Source organism: Anser anser (assembly GCF_964211835.1).
Source record: "Anser anser genome assembly, chromosome: 13".
In the NCBI taxonomy this organism is placed as follows: domain Eukaryota; kingdom Metazoa; phylum Chordata; class Aves; order Anseriformes; family Anatidae; genus Anser; species Anser anser.
The window spans coordinates 21,304,635-21,325,766 of record NC_139734.1 but is presented as its reverse complement, the minus strand read 5'-3'; the positions used below and the strand labels follow the sequence as shown (position 1 = coordinate 21,325,766).

Sequence of the window (21,132 nt, the reverse complement as noted above, 5' to 3'; positions counted from 1 at the left end):
ATGTTTTAAGGAGAGGTAAAGCAAAGCTATTGTTACCGAGACCTTCTTACTGTAAGAAAACATACTACAGTGCATTTACTGATACGCTATGAAATACCATAAATCATTCTGACAACATGATACTTGTCAAAATAAAGGCATAAAGTATGTTTTGAAATAAAATATCTTCAATCTTATTTATTTGTTTGCTTACTCATGCCATTTGGCTTTTCTCAATGGGTTTCCCACTCATTAGGGTGAATTAGTCAGATTCTGTTGGAAATACCTAACCATGTGCATATTCACAGACTTACACACACTGAATATCTGCATATAGCTCTGTACAGTCATTCAACAGAACTAAAAATAAAGCTTTCAGAGGACACTTCAGTTTTCCTGCAATATTTTTCTCTTTTCCAGTATTTTTCCCTTCCCCCCCACCAAATATTTCACTAATGCTCAATGGTGGCATGGTTTAAGGGAGTCCTGCATGGAAAGCTCCTTCAGCTGCTTAGCCCAACAGCATAAATTTGATCTTGTAATTAGTATTCAGCTCAGCATCTTGGATAGAAACCAATGTTACAGCCAAGAGGTGGTTTAAATCACATAAATCATAGATCAATGACAGAACTCTAAGCACTGGATAGATTACAAAAGTAAGCTTTAGTTAAAAATAGATTAACCATTTCCCTGCAGGAATTCCTTCAAAAAAGACCTGAATATAAAACAAATAAAATTAAATCTGATAATTTTTTTCTAATGTATGCATATACTAGATGAATTGTTCTTTCCCTTGACAGTTACACACTGATTAAAGAAATGTGTTAACATGCTATTTCAATGGAAAATATTGTAAGTTGTGGAGACTTTAATTTTTTTAATGAGCCTTTAATAGCCAGAAAGAACATAACAGAAATGTTGTGTACAGCTAGGTTTATAGCAAATGTCACAGTAACTAACAGATACTTCTTTAGTTGCTGTTTTTATAAAAAGGGTAAAAATCATTCCTAAGCCAAGAAAAATGTTTTTGAGAAGTGTTTTTAAAGTATTTTATGTTTTAAATTTTAGCTAATGAAGTGCCCAGTTCTAAGTAGTATCACAAGCCATCTGCTACCCTGATTTAAGCACCCATGGGAGTACTCAGCATCCCGAAGGATTGCACCCAAGATCACCAAATTATTACAAGTTCAGGGGGACAGAAGATAAGGGGTTGAATCTCCTCCCGCGACCAAGGAAGGAATTAAGTGCCAGATCCAGGAATCAAATTCTCAGTTGGTGTAAACCAGCATTATACCAAATGGGTGCATGCCAATCAATGTACAGAATACAAATTTAAAGTATTTTCTAGCTCCTATGTATTTTACTGTGTTTTCCTAACGGGAAGTCAGGCGTTATGGTACTATTCAAAAGCCAAAAAAAAAAAAAAAAGAATTTTTCACCGTATCAAGGAGAATTTGCATGTCTATTTTGTTAGTTGCAGAATTGAAACTGAAAAATGTATTAGCAGCACCTCAGCCATTCCTCAGGATGGAGAATTGAACAATTCCAAGGCACCGCGGCTGGAATAATGTACTTGAATTCTTCACATTGACTGGCAGGCACACCGAAGGAAGAGAGCCCTTTTAAACACACACACACACACGCTCACAATTTGAGGCAGTTCAAGCAACATCAAACAGATGAAAGCAGCCTGAACATCAGGCCTCCAATCCTGCCACCTCACATGCTTTTTTATACTATTTAAATGCAGCTTAACATTAGTTAGAAAATGATCAAACACACAGAGAAACTCAAAACTTCCCAAACCTGGATAAACAGATTTTGATCAGATGGCAAACTGGAGTTCACCCCAATAAAAAAAATGGCACAATTTTTGAACTGCTAAATAACTGTTATAGCCATGATATAATCAACACACACTTCCTAAACACCAATACCTGATTCTGGTTTTTACTTCCCATGAATCACAAAAACATGAATATAATTGTTAGACATATCTAGAATTTTTAAAATAAATAATAGCACTTCCATATGCCTTTTATTTGTTTTCAAATACTCCAGATCCAACAAGAATAATGTTTTTAAACTTTTAGTGCTTTATGGAAATTAGGACTTTCAATTTCCACTGACTTGTTTCACTATAAGAAGAAATAAAAAAGCAAGCTGCTTGATGGCTATTTGAAGAACAACATTCAAAACTGGCACCCTGTGTGATAGAAGACTGCAATATATGCAATCAAGAGATAGATTCAAACAATAATAACTAGCGCAGGCTCCAGGGCATAGCAGAATGTGTCATTTACTACAGACCTGATCTTTTAAACATCAGTCCTGTGAGTAGCCCGGTGAAAAATGGATGGGACTGCTCACATAAGTATAGACTACTCATACAAGGAAGTTTTCCAAGGCTCTGCATTTTCTAAGGGGCTGAAAAATGCATATCAAGTTTAGTAAAAACTAAAAAAAAAAAAATCTCTATAATAAGCCAAATTGTCAGTGAGATGTCAGGGTTAATTTTTAAAGGCACATTTCCCTCAAGCAACAATTCTCTTTAATTATTTCAATGTGAAACACATTATCAGACATGTTTGTTCCTTGTTCTCAGCTCTCAGTGGCTGACACAAGATACACACAAGATGTTAGGTCTTCTCCACTGATGCTCACACGCACGTAGGTGCTGAGCCCCTCAGCTCCCGCTGGCTCCAACGCCTGTGCTGCGCCTACAGCCTCCCATACCGAGCTTTTGGGGTTAGCACTTCATAGTCATGACACCAAAACACAGAAGGATGAGCCTGAGAAAGAGCTGCAGGCCTTCAGAGAAGGGCCCTTGATGCGTTAAGAGGCACCCAGCACAACGCAGAGCCCACAGGCCTGTTGGTTTGAGGAGGACCAGGTAACCCGGGCCGGCATGCTGAGGCCATAACACATGTTAACAGCCTTCCAGCATATTTGCATGGGAATTCCTCCAGATTTTTCTTCTTTGAAGTTTAATAGTCATGTTGAATAAATAACACAGATGGGGAAAGTCCAATGAGCATGCTGCTAGCACACCGCTGTGCATGGATGGAGCTACTGCTGCACAGTCACAAGAGCACTCTCCTCATGAGTTTATGAGAAGTACTTTTTATGTTCCTCCAAATGGACACTGTTCAGAGACCCAAAATCATCAGAGACCCAGACATCAGCTCAAACATACAAGTGACAGTAGAAAAAGTCCTACAGTGGTTTCAAATATAGTTATGTAGGAGAAACTTTAACGTCATGGATCACTTCAGTTGCAGCAGTTTGGTCATGTATTTCAGATGGTAAGGGTGGGCTTTCCATTTTCTAGCTTGAAAATAGAAACTAACTAATCTCAAACTTGAGAGACATGTATTTAAAGTTATTAAATATGCTATAACCCACACCAATCTATTCAAAACTCATTTTGGTACAAGCAAAGTCTAAGCCTTTTCTTGAGGGTGAGGGAGGACTTGAAGGAAACGAGCTTTGGACCAACCCTACCAGATCGGCTGTAATCTAATGGTCTTTTTTATACCACCTACAGTAAAACTCACTATATAGCTAGTCATAAGATTAAAAGCTTTTCAAGTTGCTATCTTGGGAAATTTCTTTCAAGGAAATTACTACAAAGCCTTGTTTTAGTGTGTTCCCCTACTGTGCATCCTACTGTGTTTTTTTAATAAGGAAAGCTATCCATCCATAGAGGTGTATCCTGTTCTCCATGCTTGAGTGTCTAACAGCAGGCACATACAGTAGACACTCTGATGTTTTGCCTCTTTAATTTTCACTCCATAATGCTGGTGCCTGGTTTTCCTGACTGCACCTTCAGAGCAGTTTAATTATGGGCATGCACAGAATTTTGAGAGGAGATTTTCAGCAACAAAATTCAGATGTTATGAACATGCATAATACATAAAGATGTTCAGAAATTTTTACCATAAAATCCTACTATACAGTTAGCATGGGATGGAGGGTGTGGTAATATTGCCAAGAGAAAACATGCAAATACTTCGTGACTGAAACAGAGGAGGGTAGGTAAAGAGATGCTTCGTTTTAGTTTTTAAAAAGACAACTGCATGCTAAATACAAAAGTACAACAGATACACCACCATGCTTTCAAGTAAACAGGACACAGTCATAGGTTTCCACACTCAAGCTCCTAACAAAATGAAAATAGCTTATGACACTGAATTTATTAGCCCAAGGATTTTACCACTGATTTTGATGAAATTTTTAAAACAAGTCAAGCAGCTCTGCAATAAAAGGTTACCGTGCCACTCAAATACCAGGCTTGAAACGTCTTTTTATAATAATGGGCCAGGTACCGGGTTATAAATGAGCACTGCTCCATTGACTTCAGACGGGGTATGAAAATTGATTCAATGGAGCACCATCAGTTCTCACCAGCTGAGTATCTGTCCCTGTAATCACAACTAAAAAGATTTTCTTAGTCAATTAAAGGCTTGAAGCCTTTACTCACTCACACAAAATCCCTGCTGAAGTCAGTACTAACAATGCATTCATTTAAATCTTAACAAACTGCAGTACATGCACTGCCTGGCGACACTGTTAGTGTTATATATTGAAATACGCGCTGCCGCGATCCTAAGGCATTGAGGGAGCAGTACGTACAGTTCCATATTGTCTCACGTGGTCCAGAATAATACCTGACTATCCTCCAATTCTGACGCGTTTCTTTAGTAACTGACAAAAAAATTAGCACATTCATTATTTTTGCTAACAGGAGTATGAGCTATATGAAGAAAACATGTACCTATGCTGACAGAATGGGAGTACTTTAATTTCCAAATTACACACATAAATAAATCAAGTCATATAACCTGATAAATGAAAGATTATGAAAATAGTAATATCCTGCAAAATCTTGAAAGGCATCATAATTCCTCAAACAATTATCTTCTGTCATATTTGTGAGTAGCCCGTGTAGTTCAAGAACAGAAAATACAAATGTGCTCCTTTAAAATTCATGAAACCACTCATTCTGTCATAAAAGCAGGCATCTTTCATGGCTACTTATTTCACACAGTCTCATAACTAATACTGACAGATACTTGGAATGCAAAAAAATGAGCACTGGACAAAGAACATGAGCTGCTCAATTCTTACATTTTAATGATGGAAATAGAAAATAAAACCATATATTATATACAGTTAAAGAATTTCTGGTATAATTAAATTAAAATTTGTAGATAAAAATGAGATTGTACAAAGACTGGTGGTATACTGCTACGAGGATTGGGCTGTGCTGCATCCATGACAACAGGATGGAAGGTTGCTTTTAATACTATTATCTTACATACCCACAGCTGAATGCTAATGCAGCTATACTGAGGAAATCAAGTTTCAGATCTGTATCCACTGAACTTACATCCACTAGGCAGGGAGTTTAAAAGCCAGGCTAGCATACAAAGACTAATATTATAGCTCTGTCAACTCCCCAAAGGTCAGATATTTCAAAAGGTATACACAAATATTAATTGTCAGGTAGTTCTGTATGAAGACCAGAATTGAGGAAAAAATCAGGTTCTGTGACCATAATTTTCTTCCAATTCTATTTTATAAAATGGAGGTGCAGAAGAAAACAGAGAAGATTAACTCAGATTAGTTTATGTTCTGAACACTGACACATGATGATTCTGTTTCATATAAACATTGCCTCAGAAAGGATTTTACCTGTTTCTCTCAATGAAGAAGACAGAGAGAAAACGTGTGGGAAAGCAGCTGGGCAGCCTTATTTGCCAGTGGATACCAGCAGTTCAATTGACCTGTCCTTAGTCTGACTGAGGAATTCAGATGCTGATTTCAGCCTGCCCTGTGCCTTCACAAGGAGTATGTGCAACTCACTATCCACCCAAGCCCCTTCTACAGACATCACCTCTAATTCTCAATTCATCTTGTTTGTGACTTGAAAATATTTTGCTATAAAATAATTTTTTAAATCAATTATTATTTTTCAAGATGGGCAGCTAGTTTGATATTTCCAAAATCAAAGAACTCCGTGAGGATCTTTGTGAGCTGTCTTGTAAAATCAATGCGTCTCTTCCTTGTTGGTGCCAACAAAATCAAAATGGTTCAGTAATTCCCCAGGCTAAGAAGCCCTCTAAAGCCTTGTTCCACCAGAAGTGATATTGTGTGACTGGCAACACTGATCCATCTTACCGAAGGTGACGATAGCCTCACAAACACTTCAGGCTCTCATCAGTGCAGAGGCAATTCTCAGGCATCCTTATGCTATCTATTTTTTCTTCTTCAACCTACTACATTTCTGAATGGAGAGCTACAAACTATCTGAGCTACTGACCACTTTCCTACAATAGGCTGTAACCCATTGTTACCTAAATCCAAATCCAACTTACTTATAAAACATGGGCTTTAGCCTGTTATAGTCTGCACAATTCATCTTTATGTGTGGTATAAGATTGTTGCTTGCTGTCTTGTTCTTGTTCAATCTCCTGTTGTAGTCAAGCACGTGAACACTCTAGCAGGTGAAAATGATCCTTTTTTTTTTTCTTGAACATGTTCATAGAGTTACTGCATGTGAAATTAATCTGAACCAAAGGAACTAAAATAAGCAAAAGATGCATTTCTGGCAAAGTCTCTATAATATAAAGTGTACTTGCAGAAGACTAAGCCAGCTATCACGGAAATGAGAATTCACAAAAAAATCACTGCAGAAGTGCAGTTCCAGAAGGTTTTGTTGTTGTTGTTGTGTTCTGTGGTGTGTTGTTTTTTTTTTTGCTTGTATCCACAACAGGGTGCAGAGTATCCTCTCTGATCAAATACGCAGCTTCAGTTGGACAGCAAAAAGATGCTTCATTTAACAAAAAGTATGAGGCAGTAACAATGCTCACAACATTGGAAGTGTCTTCTAAGTGACAGAAAGACAAAAAGTTGTAGCATTTTATGATAGTTTAATTGAAAAAAGTATTAAGTTGTTAGTGGAAGTGTATTTAAGAAAAGCCCCACATGTGGATGTAATAAAAAATTAATCCTCAGTGCACTGGAAATCCCTAAGGATGAAGAATACATTATGAAGTTACCTACTGTCCCAGATTTTCTTGCTGCTTGCCTCTGCTGACAACAGTTGTCTTTTCATTAGAGTATTTGATATCAATTTACTCAGACACCAGGGGCAAAAAAGGATTTTACTTTCTTCATCTGAAAGACACTGATCCACAGAATTAGTACTTTGAACAGATGCCAAGGTAAAATAGTGACATGTTTTCTAAACTAATAACCGCAGGTGGCCACAGCAAATTGTCCAAAGCCTCTCAAGGCTGCCCAGGCAGCTACTGCACTCCTGAATTTCTGATGATTCTCATCCGGTCAACATCTCTAAATGTAAAGGTATCTCCTTCCAGCCAACTCTTGCTGTGGTTCATACTGCTGAACAACCCCCCTGAAGAAACATCACTGCTCCTCTTTCAGACAGTGCCCATCCTTCTGCAGCAGAGAATGCAAGCAACTGCTCTGAATTCATTTTCAGACTAAAATCTCCTAAAAGAAGTTAGCCCCCATTTAGACACATGTTAAGCATTAAATTAATTTCATGTGATGGAAGAGAAAAATCCAGAAAGGGTGTTTACAACACTTAATACAACAAAAGAATTGGCCACCTTCTGCTTCTGGTTCTGCAAGGACCTACAGTGCAAAATGGCTGCAGAAGGCTCCACCTGACCAGAAGTGCCCCAGCGGGCACAAGGCTATGGCACAGCTTGTTCCCAACTGACTTGGCACATGGTGAAACCCTTTGTCGCAGAAAGCACTGACACCCTCTCAGACCATGTGAACCTTCGCCCAATTCCACCCACTGCGAAATATTTTCGCAGACTTTGGTTTCTTTTTCAAAACCTTTCTGCGAGCGTTGATTATGCCAAGGTTTTATCAGAGAAGCCCTTACAAGGAATGAAGGGACTGATTCTGCACATACGAGGAACCCAGACCCCGCTGCGAGCCCTGGCAGGGAGCGGCCGTGGCAGAGACGCCACAGGCCCGCTCCGGCTGCCACAGGCCACGCTCCGGCCTGCGCCCTGCATGCCCCCAGGTGAGCAATGAGCTGACTGCGATGGAAGGATTGCCTCTGGACTCACAGCAAGCAGAGGCTGTGCTCTGCTAAAGCCATAAACAACCTGCACTGGATGTTTAAAATTAGGTAGCAAGAATTTCCTCCTCAGCATCACTGCATCTTGGTGGAGCAGTATAAAATGAAGGTGGAAACCCAAGAGCACCAGACACAAAGCACCTTTTATCAGCAGGACACTGACACAGCAGTATGCAAGACACTGTGCTCGGTACATCACTGACCTACAATGATCCCTCATACACAGCAAATACCAGCCAGCATGTGGGCTTGATGAAGCTATTGATAAGGTACAAAAATAGTTATTTTTGTCAGAAGTCTTGGGGGACTGAGCTGAGACAACCGATATATTCCAACAGGAGCCACCATCACATCACTTGAGAACAGTTTCACAGAACATTTCTTTCCAGTTCCAAAACCAGAAAGTGAAAGGAAATGCAAAAGCATCTGATTTTGCTGTTAACCCATCATTTTTTATCATATTGCTTTGATGCTCGAATGAGCTTCCTCACTCTGAAATTCCCCTCTCAGGGCAGGTGTGCTGTTAATCTGGTACAGGATGCCAAAACCAGCCTGCAAAAGTACAAGACACCAAGCAGAGCTTCCCCTCTGATCTTCGGCCACTTCATTGCTTTTACCGCAGTTTTAGCAAAGGCTGAACACAAAGCACCACTTTCTGCCCACAGGGGAAACTGCAAACGCTCATATTTAATCCCACAGCCATTTTGAAAAATGGACAAAACCCCAAAACATTAATCCAGGATCATTCCTATGAGAGGCTTTGTCCTCACCACAAGCCCTGCTGCGAGACAGACAGACACACAGACGCACAAGGGCAGTGATAGGTCCCTGTAGTCCTGGGGGGCTCAGATGGGGGGCACGGGGCTGAACACACCCCCAGCCTCGTTATCCAAGTGCCAGTCCAGGCAGGAAAAACACACAGCAATCAAATATGTGCAGACAACACATCTGGGAGATTTCATTTCAGCCTCAGTTCTGCATTGACCGTTATGCTTGGTACTTTTTCCACTAAATTCTGCTTTTTTGGAAAATAATACACTAAACAAGTTTAGCAACTTTTAAAAATAAACCTTTGGAGAAAGTTACTAATTCTGGGAGTCTGTATGGTTGAAATAAAAATACTCAGACCCATTTATTGCTTCCTCTATTTGAATAGTTTGGGTGTGCGGGCACATAATAGTTTGAATATTTTTATTATATGCTTTAAGAGTAGATATATGATTTGGTATGATTCATTTGTATTTACTTCAGAAAAAAATCCGAGGTCATATTGTTCATGAAAAACAATATCCTATTTTCTCTGTCCAATTTTCTACTAGTTTTCTACTTGTCAGTAGTTAATTCTGCCTTCAACTCAGGTATTCAGTTTTGATTTAAAATGGTCTCTCTCATGTTTTACTTTTCTTTTCCTTAAACAGATATTCCTGTTTTGCCAAAGACTCACCAAGAATTATTTATATTTCTACTACTAATATGGAATTTTTACAAGACAAGCAAGTTACAGGTGAGATAGTCTGCTGCTCAGGCTGACGCTGAGTACCTTTGAAAAATCCAGTCTATAAACAACATTGATATTGTTACAGCATCATAAAATCACAGTCAAGTCCTGTAAACATGGAAATGCTCAAGTTACCCATCTATCTGTGTCTGCAAAAGCAATCGCTTGTTGATGGTGGTGCCATCAGAGCTAGGGCACAGCTCAGCCTTTACAGCTGTTTCTTTTTCTTCCCCTGCATATCTGTAGGGACTTGGGTTTTGCAGTTCTAAATTAAGAGGTAAATTGAATTCAACTACAATTCAGATACATTTTTCCCATTTTTGACCAATTCTCTATTTTTAAATGATTGTCTGATGCTCTTTTCTCAGCATTGTTTGCATTGTGGAGCAGGGCTTTCCCTCCTTCATCAGCTCCATGGCAAAAATCCCATATGGCACCCATGTGGCAGCATGTGGGATCAGGCAGAAAAGTGCCACATTACCAGTAGCAATCACGGCATTAAACAGCACAATGACACACAAAGAAATGAGTTCCAGATTTTTTTTTTCCCCGAGATGTGGAGAAAGCATACGTATAAAACATCACCTTTTTTACTGCAGCTTGCAGTGGTGATGGGTTTCCAGCAATATGTTTACTTTAAGTCCCCCATTCCCCTCAGGAGGTTTAACATGGTGAGGTCTCGCATGACCTCGGCTCCCAGCCACATCACTGAAGGTACCCAACGCGTGATGCTTCGTAGCATAAGATCTAAAGAGCTGGGAGAATACATTTGCTTCAGCCAAGTTACCACAGTTGAGAGCTGTTTGGGTTTAATATATACCCTTTAGGATTCTCTACATTACAGGGGGAAGGGAGCTATATAAACACACTTGGAAAAAATGCATTGCTCACATTTTTTAAAGGCTGCCTCAGGCAGTTATAAGTTACATAAAGTTGCTCCTGTTCCTGTTGCATTTATGCCAAAGTTATCTAAGGTGACTAGCACAAAACGACAACTCCAAACTCTGAAAACAAGGATTTCTAAATGGGGCCTTTTCACATACACAAAATCAGAATATAACGGACAGCCCACAAACTGAGGCATGATTTCAAAGTTTTATTGTAATTATGAAGGTTATTCTAATAACTTTTTAAAAAATATACAAAACATCTACACTCATAAACAGAGTAATTACTTGTAGATTAGCAGTCTGAAAGAAAGTATTCTTGTTTCCAATAGTTGCTTTTATGGACTTCATTTAGCCTGACACTTGTGTAAGAATGAATATTTGGCTTTACTAAGTATTTACTCCCTACACTCATGACTTCTAGAAATCCCTCAAAATACATTACATTAGAAAGAGATGATAAAATGAAAGAGATTCTGGGGGAAATTTCTCTTTTTTTCTGAACATTCTCCTTCCCCCACACACATTCTCTATTTCCCACACAGTTTTAAGACACTGTGATACAAGTTTTCAGGAGCTAGATCCACAGGAGAAATCCAAAAGAAAGTGCATTTTAAAATAATCGAGACAAAAATAAAAATCTCCCCTAGCTAAATACAACAGTAAAAAGTTGTCCATCCTGTGTGTCTTTCATGAGAGGGAGAGAGAAAGAGAGGAATGATTAAAAATGTACCAAGAGCCATGAATGCCATTTTACTGTCATTTCCTTTGATTAACCTTCACCTGACCTCAATCCCTAAGGCAATTTCAGTTTCTTTTTGTTCTTCCATTTAAATTCTTCAGTACATCAGGTGAGTACCTCTCTGTCACTAAAGCACATTCACAGAGAGCAGATTGTTTTTGGAGAGGATTTCATAGAAAATATTTGCTCTGGAGAATCATTTGCAAAACCTTGAAAGGGACAGAACCAGATCACATTACTCCAAAACTGAGATTTTAGAGTCCCTGTGGCTTTATGTAATGACTTTTTCTAGGTATTAGTTAAAATGTCATAAAGTGATCGGACCACACCAGTTTGCACCAGGCAGGGATCTCGATGCTGCTGGCTGGTACAGACTCACCGATGCCGGTGTGCTGGCAGCTCTTACAAACACCACTCTGCAGCTGTAACGGTGTCAGCTTCCATGTGAGGTACAAAATGTAAGCAACTTGCCCACTGGAATGGGAAGAAATGCCAGCATGAATAAAAGCTGAAAAATAGATTATAAATCCTTTGCAGAAGGATTGGATCCTTCAAGATTTGAGTAGAAATCATGAAATGTTTGCATAATTAGACTGTGCTCTCAAAACTTCAAACTGTATGTTAAAAAAGGACAAACTGGAAAAGGCAAAAAACATCTACAGAAATAATATAACATCTATAAAACATACTGATGATGAAATAACAAGGAAGTCTGACCTATTCAGTTCTTCAGAGACTAAGGTAAGGGATGAGTTGATCATCATCCATAGGAATTGATACAATGCTGACATATTCTGATAGCACACCTTTAATCTATCAGGAAAAGATAAGAAATTCAACAATCAAATTAAGCCTAGAAGCAGAATGCACAGCTTTAGCTGTGAGGAACAACCAGGATCCCCTGGACAGCTTACTTTGAGATGCAGAGATACTTCATCAAACATGGCTTTTACTATCATTTCAAAAGGCATTCTCCAATATAAAAGAAGGAATCGGTGTAGGCTTTGCTCTTCATTGCTGTCAGCCAAATGTGTGATCAGACTGGAGTCCTACCTGTTTCACATTATTCACCCTAGGCAAATTTCCAGGATTTAAAAAAAAATAAGAATTGTACCAAACCGTGACACAAAGCATCAACATTTCTTGCAAACAGCCACACAAAAAGTTGATGTTGGATTGACTGAAACTTAGAGGCACAGATTGCTTTGAAATATTCTGTTTCTTCTGGACTTTTAGATTTTCATTTTCTTGCTATCTGGAAAGGAAAAAATGAGATCGAACACCAACCTGGTGGGTTTCAAAATGCTAAAACAGACTATCTAGGCAACTGCCAAACTCTAGTGTTATAAAGGAGGCGCTTCGTTAACTCTGACCCTCTCCTGTTAGTAATTTTATCCCCACAAACTGGCACTTCCTGAAAACATGAAGGAGTTGCAACAGAAGAGTCCAGTTTATCTCAGTCGTGATCCTCTTCTGATCTTAAAATTCAATAATATTCATTGAACTAGATTCTTAAAATTCAGCTATCTTCAACTACATTTGCACAAACTCTACTTCCTTGTCATTTGGAAAGGGTGCATCGAGCCAGTGGCACCAGCTCTGCGCATCAGACCAGGTTGTCTAATCTGTGACAGATTCTACACATAGTTTTCCAGCACAATATCTCTGCTGAGTTCTAGTAAAATGGCCAGCTCCTTAATGACAGATGTGCTCACCTGATAGAGTGCAATACTTAAATGGAGGAACAAAAGGATTTGAAACTGCCTTAGGGAGTGAGGTCAGGTGAAGGTTAATCAAAGGAAATGACAGTTAGATGGTATGCACAGCCCTGGAGATTGCATATGTGTATTTTGTTGGGAAATATTTAACTACTTTTCCTCTATTTAGGAAGAAACCAAAATAAAGTGCATATATGAAAAGAAATGCAAAAAGAAAAAAAAAATCCATACATGCCTCTTAGCCCAGTAGAGCTCGCATTGGTGTGATTCAGACTTGCCAGCTGAGAGGTAGAAAAAGCCAGAAGATGACAACTGTTCAAGTGGTTTCACTGTTATAAAATGTTTCACTATTGTAAAATACAATACCATAGTTGAAGAGCTAGAGAAATTCAATAAAGCTGCTAATGAACAGAACCTATTACCTCAGCTCCCATATACCTTGCTCCCATATTTATTCTCAATATTTAGTGGTCTTCTCTCAAAATGCATGCTTGAGCTAACAAGGAAAAACTAGAGCTGGAAAATACTGTAGAAGTCTACAGAAACTCATTTGTGCCCTGTAATGAATTTAGTTTGGCCATATTCCTGCTTCATTTGCATTTCCTTTCAATGACTTTCATACATTTGGATTTTTACTTTCAGTGATACTTGCAAAAACTGGTTTTCAACTTGCATGAATGTGGCAAGTGATTTTTAAGTACACTATCCTCAAACATTTAATCATGAAATTATTCTAGTATTTGTCCTCAATTAGCTGGGGAATTAAACCAATACCACATGACTTACCAATCACAAACAAGTAACACACCTTGAATTCTGATTTCCAGTTTTGATTAGAAAACCAGCTAGTCAATAGAACTCATGAAAAATTTTGACAACTGTTTTTTTTATTCTTCCCACAGAATAAAAGACAAAATTCACTGAATGAATTATTAATTATGAGTTATTCATCCAGCTCTACTAAAAACTAATCTGTTTCTTTTTTAAGCATCAAAAAGGTCTTTCAAATGTAAGTTGCAATAATGAAATATGGCAGCTGATCTTGAAATGTGCCCTTACCCGGTCTGCAGATATGTAAAAGGTTACAGTACCAGAGTTATTAATCCCCCATCACTCTGACAATTGATTTTGAACACAGTCTGTTGCAGTCTTTATAATGCAAGATCATAAATGTTTAAAACTAATTTATTGCTCTTTGTTCCACCTGGTAAAAATATACTGTCAAATTGAGTTGTGCTGAAGCAAAGATGCAGATTAGTGTTTGAGTCTTATTTTTATTCTCATTTGTAAATTTCTTTTCAGTACCTGTGTGTAGTTAGAAGCATTCACAAAGGAGTAAAGAAGAGATTATACCATCTTTAATGGATAGGAAATATTTGTACAAACAGCTATAGGTTGTTTTTATTTTGTTGTGTGTTGTGGTTTTTTTAATTAATGGGTAGCGTAAGTATGGAGATTTGCCAGTACTAACATTTTTGGTTTCCACTGTTAGCAGGTATCTTCCAGAATTTTAGATATATAAAAGCACTTGTTCTGTGTGCATATTTATATACACACCAGGCAAGGATTCCCCACAAACCACTGAGGAATATGCAAAATCTATCATCCTACATGTTTCTCTTTAAATTAGTAATTTCTATGGCAGAACCAATTCTATTCATACTGAAAACTCGCTAACTTGTATTTTCTGTATGTGGCAGTTGTCGCTGCTCATGCTCATGCCGGGTAAGTTTAAATTTCCAAAGAGGGACAAAGCAAAGTGGAAGGGAGGAGGGCAAAAGGAAGAGGAGGAATTTTGTGAGGCAGTCCAAGAGAAGTGTGGTAAGGCAGATATACTTCTGAGAACAAGAAAAGGAAAGCGAGCCTGCACCTGACCTCTGAGGGATGCTTCTGCCTGGACCTACAAACTCAGTACTTAGACAGGGGAAGCTTAAAACTCTCCTTGCATCATGTGTGATATTTTTGTTATTTCTGAGGCACAATTTTTCCTGCAAATGCAGCAATTTTTATCAATAAACGTGTGAATATCTGGAACCTCACAAGGTTTGAGAGAATAAAACATGTTTTCAAAAATATTTTCCTGTTTAATTCTTAGGTTATACAGTTTTTCTTGCTCATGTTCTTACATTTTATATACATTGCTCATTGGGCTTTTGGGCTTGTTGTTCACTTGTGCTATTTAGTTTCCGTGATCCACTTTACACTGACGTAATACATTCATTTGTAAAGATGAAGGGTTGGTTTTTTTTAAGGATCAAAAAGAATATATAACAAGGAAGTTTATTTTAAGAATAAAATCCTATCCAACAGACCAAGCATAATGGATGAATTGCAAGTTTTATAAAGCCAACTGCTGAAGCAGAGAACTGAAACACAGAAAAAAAATGAAAAAAAAAAATATGCCAACAAACAAACAGAAGAGAGAGAAAGAAAAAAAAACTGAGAGCTTCAGCATCAAAAATACACCTATCCAGAATTATCTGTATCTCATAGTCTGTGGTAATTTTTCTCAGTAGAAAGATGAACCTGTAAAATCACTGTTCTTTCAAAATAGCCACATAATACTTTTTTTTTAAATGATGCTTTTTAATCTTATGTATTTTACAGTCCATTCTTATAAACATCCTCTTTCCTTTATCTAGAGGCAGAATCATTTAATTGTCCTGGCAAGTTTACTTCTTTTGAATTATTATTTTTACCATGAGTATGAAGAGGAAGCTATCTGACTGTATGCTAGAACTGCTGCATTCACGACTTGTCTGTATAATATTGAAATTAATTTCCAGTATAAAACAGTTAACAGAATAACCCTAGATAAAGGCAAGTGTAATATTAATTTCATTCTTTTTGTTGGCAATGTTGTAAAGTCCATTGCTCAAGTAAAGAGCACTTTCCTGAGCCAGATACAAATTAATTTTACCATTCTTCTTCAAATACGAATTTTAAAAGTCAACTAAATGCTACAACAGCTTCAAAACATTTCCGTGATTGTTTTAATTACCTATCATACAGCTGTGAGACTCTGAAAAAGGGAGGGGTTGAGAGAGAAGGGAGAACAACACCTGGTATATTAGCAGTTGTTTTTCTGACATAAAGAAATAAAAACAGCTTCTGTGCACTCGGACCAACCCAAAGCTCAGCAAAGTCAACGCAGATTTTTTTTTTGTCATCATGTTAATGTCATATCTTTATACCAGACTACACATTCTTATTCTGTCAATAACTGCTTTCATTGTTAGATAAAGCCACCAAATCTCCAAACATTAAACATATGAATTCTGACAGCTCTTAAATCTTGCTTTTCAACCCGAAGTTTGTGCACAAGCTATAAGAAGTTACCGAAGGCACACATGGGGCTTCTTCTAAGGCTCTCATTCTCTTGCAAAATGCTTCCTGCACTTTTACACACAGCTACACAAAAAGGCATATTTTTGTCATCCCAGCCCCTAATAGAAACGGGATCTAGAGGCTACTAGGACTTCTGATGGCCTTTGACATCCTGGCTTCCAGCTCCTCAGCCATCAGTCAGTGCTGAGGTAACAAAAGATCGCTAAAATGTACAGTTGTCATCTCCACGCTACATCTGTTGGCCACGCTGTTAGGAAGTGTTGACCCCATCATTTCACTGTAAACACTGCCGAAATCAACAACAACAAAAACAGAAATGAAAAAGGAAACTGGATGTCAAAAGTCAGGTAGGAGCATTTTATTTGCACATGTGTCAGTAAAGATAGAAGGAATCGCTGAATTAAATTAAATCAAAGCAAACCTGCTAATTAAAACAGCTAAAATTATGTTTGTGAAGATGTGTGACTGGTTTCCTGCTTATCTGCAAATAAGCCTCCCCGTAATATAAACATGTTTCTATCTCCACTTCATTTATAATAAGTCTTTAGGCAGATTGTAATTAGTATTTTGAGTTTCTAATAGAAGATCTATTGTGTTTCAGGAAAAATATTTTTCCTGACCACCAGAATCCTTATGATTTCAGCTCCTCTCTCAAGGGTTCTCACCTGTTCTTCTTATGCTGGTCAAAGTCTTGTATCCAATTTGTCTGAATCAAATTGTTTGGGTGTGTGTCTGAATACCATCATCTTCATAATGTATTGCTTGTAGTTAGCCACAAATGCAGGCATTGTATTCAGCTCCACCTACAAGCCAAACCAGAAATTATTACCAGTTTTACTTGAACTTACTCTGTAGTTTGCTTTTCATTTAACTTTGAAAGAACAATCAAAATGACCATGTTAGGGAGCAGAAGAACAGGGTCAAAACAAAAATTTTGCACAAAGATGATACTATTAAAAAAATAAACTTTTTGTTTCTGTTTTAGTTATTCCCAAGTTCACAATGCATAATTTTATACAAACCCAATTACATAGCTCAGTGATTTACTGGCAAAGCTGGCCAGAAGAAATTATCTGGCTTTAGCTAATGTGTATGCCTATTTGCAATCAAAACAAATCCGTAGAAAATTTCAAAATGGTCACAAAGAAAAAAAACTGTCATCAGAAATGTATCAGAAGTGATACAGTAGGCAAGCTGCAAAAAGTTCACCATATAGTATGTTTTCACAAGCCATGGTTGCAAGTACGGGTTCAGTCTCTCAGATCGTGCACCGATTACTCAGTCCAGTATCTAAGGTTAAGCACGCGTCGGGTTTCATTGGCTTGGAAAGAACGGTGTCATCTTTTTGCCCTTTTCATATTTTTTTCTAAGGATTAGTTTGCACTGTTAACGGATGCATGGGCTGACTTCAACAGGATTACTCAGATGTTTACTGTTACTCAGGGGTTTGAGCACTTTTTTTTTTCCAGATTCCAAGCTACGAGGCATTAGGGTGCATGTGCATCACATTAGCAAATGGCTCCATAAATGTACTGGGACCTGATGTGGATGTCTTGAACACAAGGATTGTCACCAGTACCATTGCAATAATGTCTATACATTACTTATGCTGAAAAGCATCTATGTCTTGTTGAAATTTCATAAAACCATAAAGAATGCCCTGTAAAATGCACAGGCTCTTTTTGATATACAAAGTATAAAGTGAAATTTCTAATCCAGAAATATAAACAAAAGGCTTATGATTTTTTAATTGCACAACAAATAATTTCAGACCACTGTACATATTTCCTTGAAATGACCGCCGGGCACTATTCTCAGTCAGGGATTTTGTTGGACATGGCCCAGAGTTCATTTACTCACTTAACTCAAAGCAATGGCCTCCTAAAAATACATCAAATTGCAAATATGCTAAAACCCCAAATTTGCTGTAACTGCATGTGCCAGCACTAAGTCCTACATCAATAAGAAACCCCACTGATGTCAGCATGACTTGTGACAACACAAGATTTCCCTCCCCCGGTACAGCCATAAAACCGGATCCTTGGTGAGTATGTTTGAATTTTGTGGATTATATATGATTAAACAGATTTGGATTAAATCACGGCAATGGGTTGGCTTATCAAGAACATACTGCTAGAACAGCACTGATGTACAGTAATCAAGGTGACCCTATAGACTTATTACAGCCCATACCAAAATCTGATCACCTTCTCTGGATGAGGATTTTTAACTCAGCAAAGATCAGGCTGCAAGAGGGAAGGAGTTAAAATGCTGCTTTCCTGATGAATAGTTTTCATGCCTTAAAATTATGATCCAGGCAACAAAGAGCAATCTTTCTTGCAGGGGAAGCCAATCTCAGCTAAACTCCTTGAGCTCTGTTTCATTCATCAGGATGGAAAATATGTCTGACTGTGCCTTGTCATAGCATGCAAGAAAATCCAAATACAAGAGAAAAACATCTGAATTAAGAAATCCACCAAAATCCCACCCTATCCAAGTTCACCCTTCATTACATCGTTGCATTATCTCAATAATTTTAAAAATATGTTCTAAATATCACTATGAAAGCTTACTTTTTATTACTATGGTTAGTCGTCATTCAACCAACAAAAATAGCCTACCAATTCTTGGGTAGATTTACACTAGGGTAAACCAAAAATGACAGGAACAAATTTGTTCCTCAGTAGAGTCGCAAGGATGTAGTCACAATAACTTTCAGCTAACTAGAGCTATTAACTCCAAAAGCTTTAGGCTTTGGGTTTTTTAGGCTGCTACCTAAACAGGCTGCTGCTACGACGCAACGGCTTGAACAGCTTGGAAGTATGTGCCTTGTGGATGCTGATACACGTACTCATATTTAATATGGGTAACATTTGGGAACCATAGCTACAGAGGTCATTCTGAGGGTAGGGAGTAAAAAAGACCTAACAGATATAAAAAGGCAAAAAGACCCAGGCAGCCAAAGTCTCGGGGTTTGGCAGAGTAACAGAGATAAACGAATCATCAGCACAGCTTTCCTGCTCTGAGCCTTTCAGATTTCCATGCACAAACTCATGCCTCTCTCCTTTGGATTAAGCAGTCCAGAAGTTCCTGAACGCATATATAAGTTTGAAGAGAAAGAGGGAGAAAAAGGGAATTTAATGACAGCAGTAATACTTTCTTGAAGTTCACTCGAAGGTATACATCAGCTCAAAAAGATTTTTAGCCCAAGATACCACATAAAAATTTCAAAAGGCTTGCTGGGGGTGGAAAGCTGTTATGTAATGTATTAACACTTCACATGGTTTGTACTGCATTGTATCTCACATGAACACATGTAGTAAACATTATACTCTGAATCTCTGGGTCAGCCACATCTGCCTTCAACGACCTGTCTTACGCAGTCAAGCTGTGGTGAAACCACAGGTCTGGAAACTTGCTCCCCTTTAGCATCCATCCCCTGAACAAGTCCCCCACCTTGGTCTCTCCTCCACCAAAGACATTTTTAGTAAAATTGCTGTGCAGCTAATTACATTGCCATGGCATCCAAGTACCACACAGTCATAAGACCTACTTCTCTTAACAACCCCTGCTTTTGTAGACAGAAGTTAATCTGGAAATATCCTTACACTTGGAGTACGGAGGCACAAGGTCAAGTAATTTGCCCAGCATCACCGCAGAAGATTGACCAGAAGGGACTAGCTGCTAAAGCAGCTGCATGACCACATACTCACCCCCACACCCTCAGAGCTGCTTTCAGGAGACAGTGCTGGGGCTCCCAGAGGAAACCTTGAGCAAACAGAGCCAAATAACTACTCGTCAACTGCAGTTGGCAGCCTCCAGCTGTGCCACTGGCCACTGCAATAAAATCAGGCTGAACTGACCACCCCTGCTCCTTGCCAGCTTCTCAGAGTGTTTCCTCCTTCTCACCGAGGCAGAACTCACTTTACAGATGGGAGCAGTACAGATGCCTGCTGCTGAGCATCACAGACCTCATGGCCATTTGCTCTGCACCAAATTCTGTGGCAAACATCAGGGAACTGGGGTTTTCAGTAGTGCCACCTTCACCAATTCTCTCGCCCGCTCTCGGGGCAGGAGCCGCACCATGTGTTGCTCGTATGGCATTCCTTCGCTGTGAGCTTCCCATACGCAGGAGTGTGAAGTGAGCTGTCATTTGCTTCTATTTCCCATGTGTCCTAACTTGTGTGACCTTGCCTGAAACTTGCCTTGTCCGAGGCAGCTACTCCACTCCCTTTTAGCTCCTCTAGAGCAGCGCACTAGCTTGAAGAGCTATTTTCTCCATGCTATTCCTCCATGCAGAACAGAATCGCTTTTTAGTTCTAATGCCTCTCACCAAGTTCTCTCATCTATTTCCATTTGTTTCTTCTAACAGCCTCTTTAGTCACATCTGTGCTACTTGATGAGTTTGGTCCTGACTTACTGCAGCCTGTTGTTGGTAGCCATATTACTTCTGTTAGGTCACTTCAAACCTCTCAGAGTTGTAATTCTCTGATGCTGCTGTCTCTCACCGCTCTGTTTCTTCCTGTGTATGCGTACAGCATTTTCTCCAGGTAATTATTCAAAAGCAACCACAACAAAATTAGCGAACTGAAAGCTGGAGTGGAGGGTTTGAGTCACACTTGCGGAAGGTTCATCCAGCTCAGTCCCACCTCAGATCATACCACCAGCTCAACAAGCTCGGTGGTAGAAACAGGCTCAGCCACAGCCATTTGACAGGCTCTTAATTTATTCAATTAACAGGAATTCACAGTACTGCTTCCTGAACCTGTCAGCCAGCTGAACTAAACTGAACTATGACAACCAGCTGAGTGCTATGATGTATTCTGCCAACAAGC

At 38.7% G+C, this 21,132-nt stretch overlaps 1 protein-coding gene across 4 annotated transcripts in view; it reads right to left on the bottom strand.

The window, feature by feature from the left end:
• Nucleotides 1–20,697, bottom strand: part of LOC310880617 (uncharacterized protein) — a 65,806-nt gene extending 45,109 nt beyond the window's left edge. The window contains exons 1-5 of one of the 4 annotated variants that reach the window (XM_083796742.1): nt 20,011–20,065; nt 16,963–17,100; nt 12,146–12,486; nt 11,949–12,044; nt 11,611–11,705 (exon numbers count right to left, since the gene is read on the bottom strand). In XM_083796742.1, the coding sequence (XP_083652868.1) occupies nt 11,611–11,705; nt 11,949–12,044; nt 12,146–12,168 (214 nt within the window). In that variant the 5' untranslated portion in view covers nt 12,169–12,486; nt 16,963–17,100; nt 20,011–20,065. Of the gene's footprint in view, nt 1–11,610; nt 11,706–11,948; nt 12,045–12,145; nt 12,487–14,360; nt 16,584–16,962; nt 17,101–20,010 lie in introns of those variants that run through there. The other 3 variants (XR_014571814.1, XR_014571815.1, XR_014571813.1) reach the window with 3 other exon arrangements.
• Between the last annotated feature and the right edge of the window lie 435 nt (nt 20,698–21,132).